Consider the following 650-nt stretch of genomic DNA (forward strand, 5'->3'; position numbering starts at 1 on the left):
GGAAGTCCCTGGGATTGTCTTTAATTGAATTTCTAAAATTCACTTAACAAAGTTTAATCATTTCAAAGTGAACAATTCAGTGGATTTGGTACATTCACAATGTTGTATAGCCATCACCTCTATGCAGTCCCAAAACATTTTCATCACCGCAGAAGGAAACCTGGTAATCATTCGACCCTCCCCACCCAGGCATTTTAAAACCAATCGGGGCAGCAGTGCTGTCAGGGCATCAAGCAGGGAGAATTCGGACACTAGAGCCCAGAGCCCTGGCTGATCTGCTGTGGGCAGAGGTGCCCTCCTTGGCGGGCAGCGGCTGAAGCCTGTTACTCTTTCACAATCTTGGGGCTGTAGTTGGGTTGGACAGCTTCAGCAAGCTCCCGTGCGTACATCTCGTATCTGCCTGTCATCTGAAAGCGAAACACAGACTTTAGAGGTTCCCGTTTCATAACCGCCCTCATTTGCTCGCCACCACCTGCTGCCACTGGAGGGCAGCCATGGGACAGAAATGCGTTAGGAAGGCTGGTTGACAGGACAGTCCCACAGTATAATATAGAGGCACAACCCCCGTGTAACCTTTTGGCAATGATTCCGGGGCTGTGGTGAAGATCACGGATGCCGGTGATGACTCACACCCCCTAGCCCCTCCTGCT

The 650-nt window shown here is 50.8% G+C and overlaps 1 protein-coding gene across 1 annotated transcript in view; it reads right to left on the reverse strand.

Moving 5' to 3' along the window:
- Positions 1 to 266: 266 nt before the first annotated feature.
- The window catches only part of UPB1 (beta-ureidopropionase 1), a 27,005-nt gene continuing 26,621 nt past the window's right edge, over positions 267 to 650 (reverse strand). Inside the window, exon 10 of the mRNA XM_007451038.1 lies at positions 267 to 407. Coding sequence (XP_007451100.1) covers positions 324 to 407 — 84 coding nt within the window. The 3' untranslated portion in view covers positions 267 to 323. The remainder of the gene's footprint in view (positions 408 to 650) is intronic.

Source organism: Lipotes vexillifer, unplaced genomic scaffold (genome assembly GCF_000442215.2).
Source record: "Lipotes vexillifer unplaced genomic scaffold, Lipotes_vexillifer_v1.1 scaffold1783, whole genome shotgun sequence".
NCBI classification, from domain to species: domain Eukaryota; kingdom Metazoa; phylum Chordata; class Mammalia; order Artiodactyla; family Lipotidae; genus Lipotes; species Lipotes vexillifer.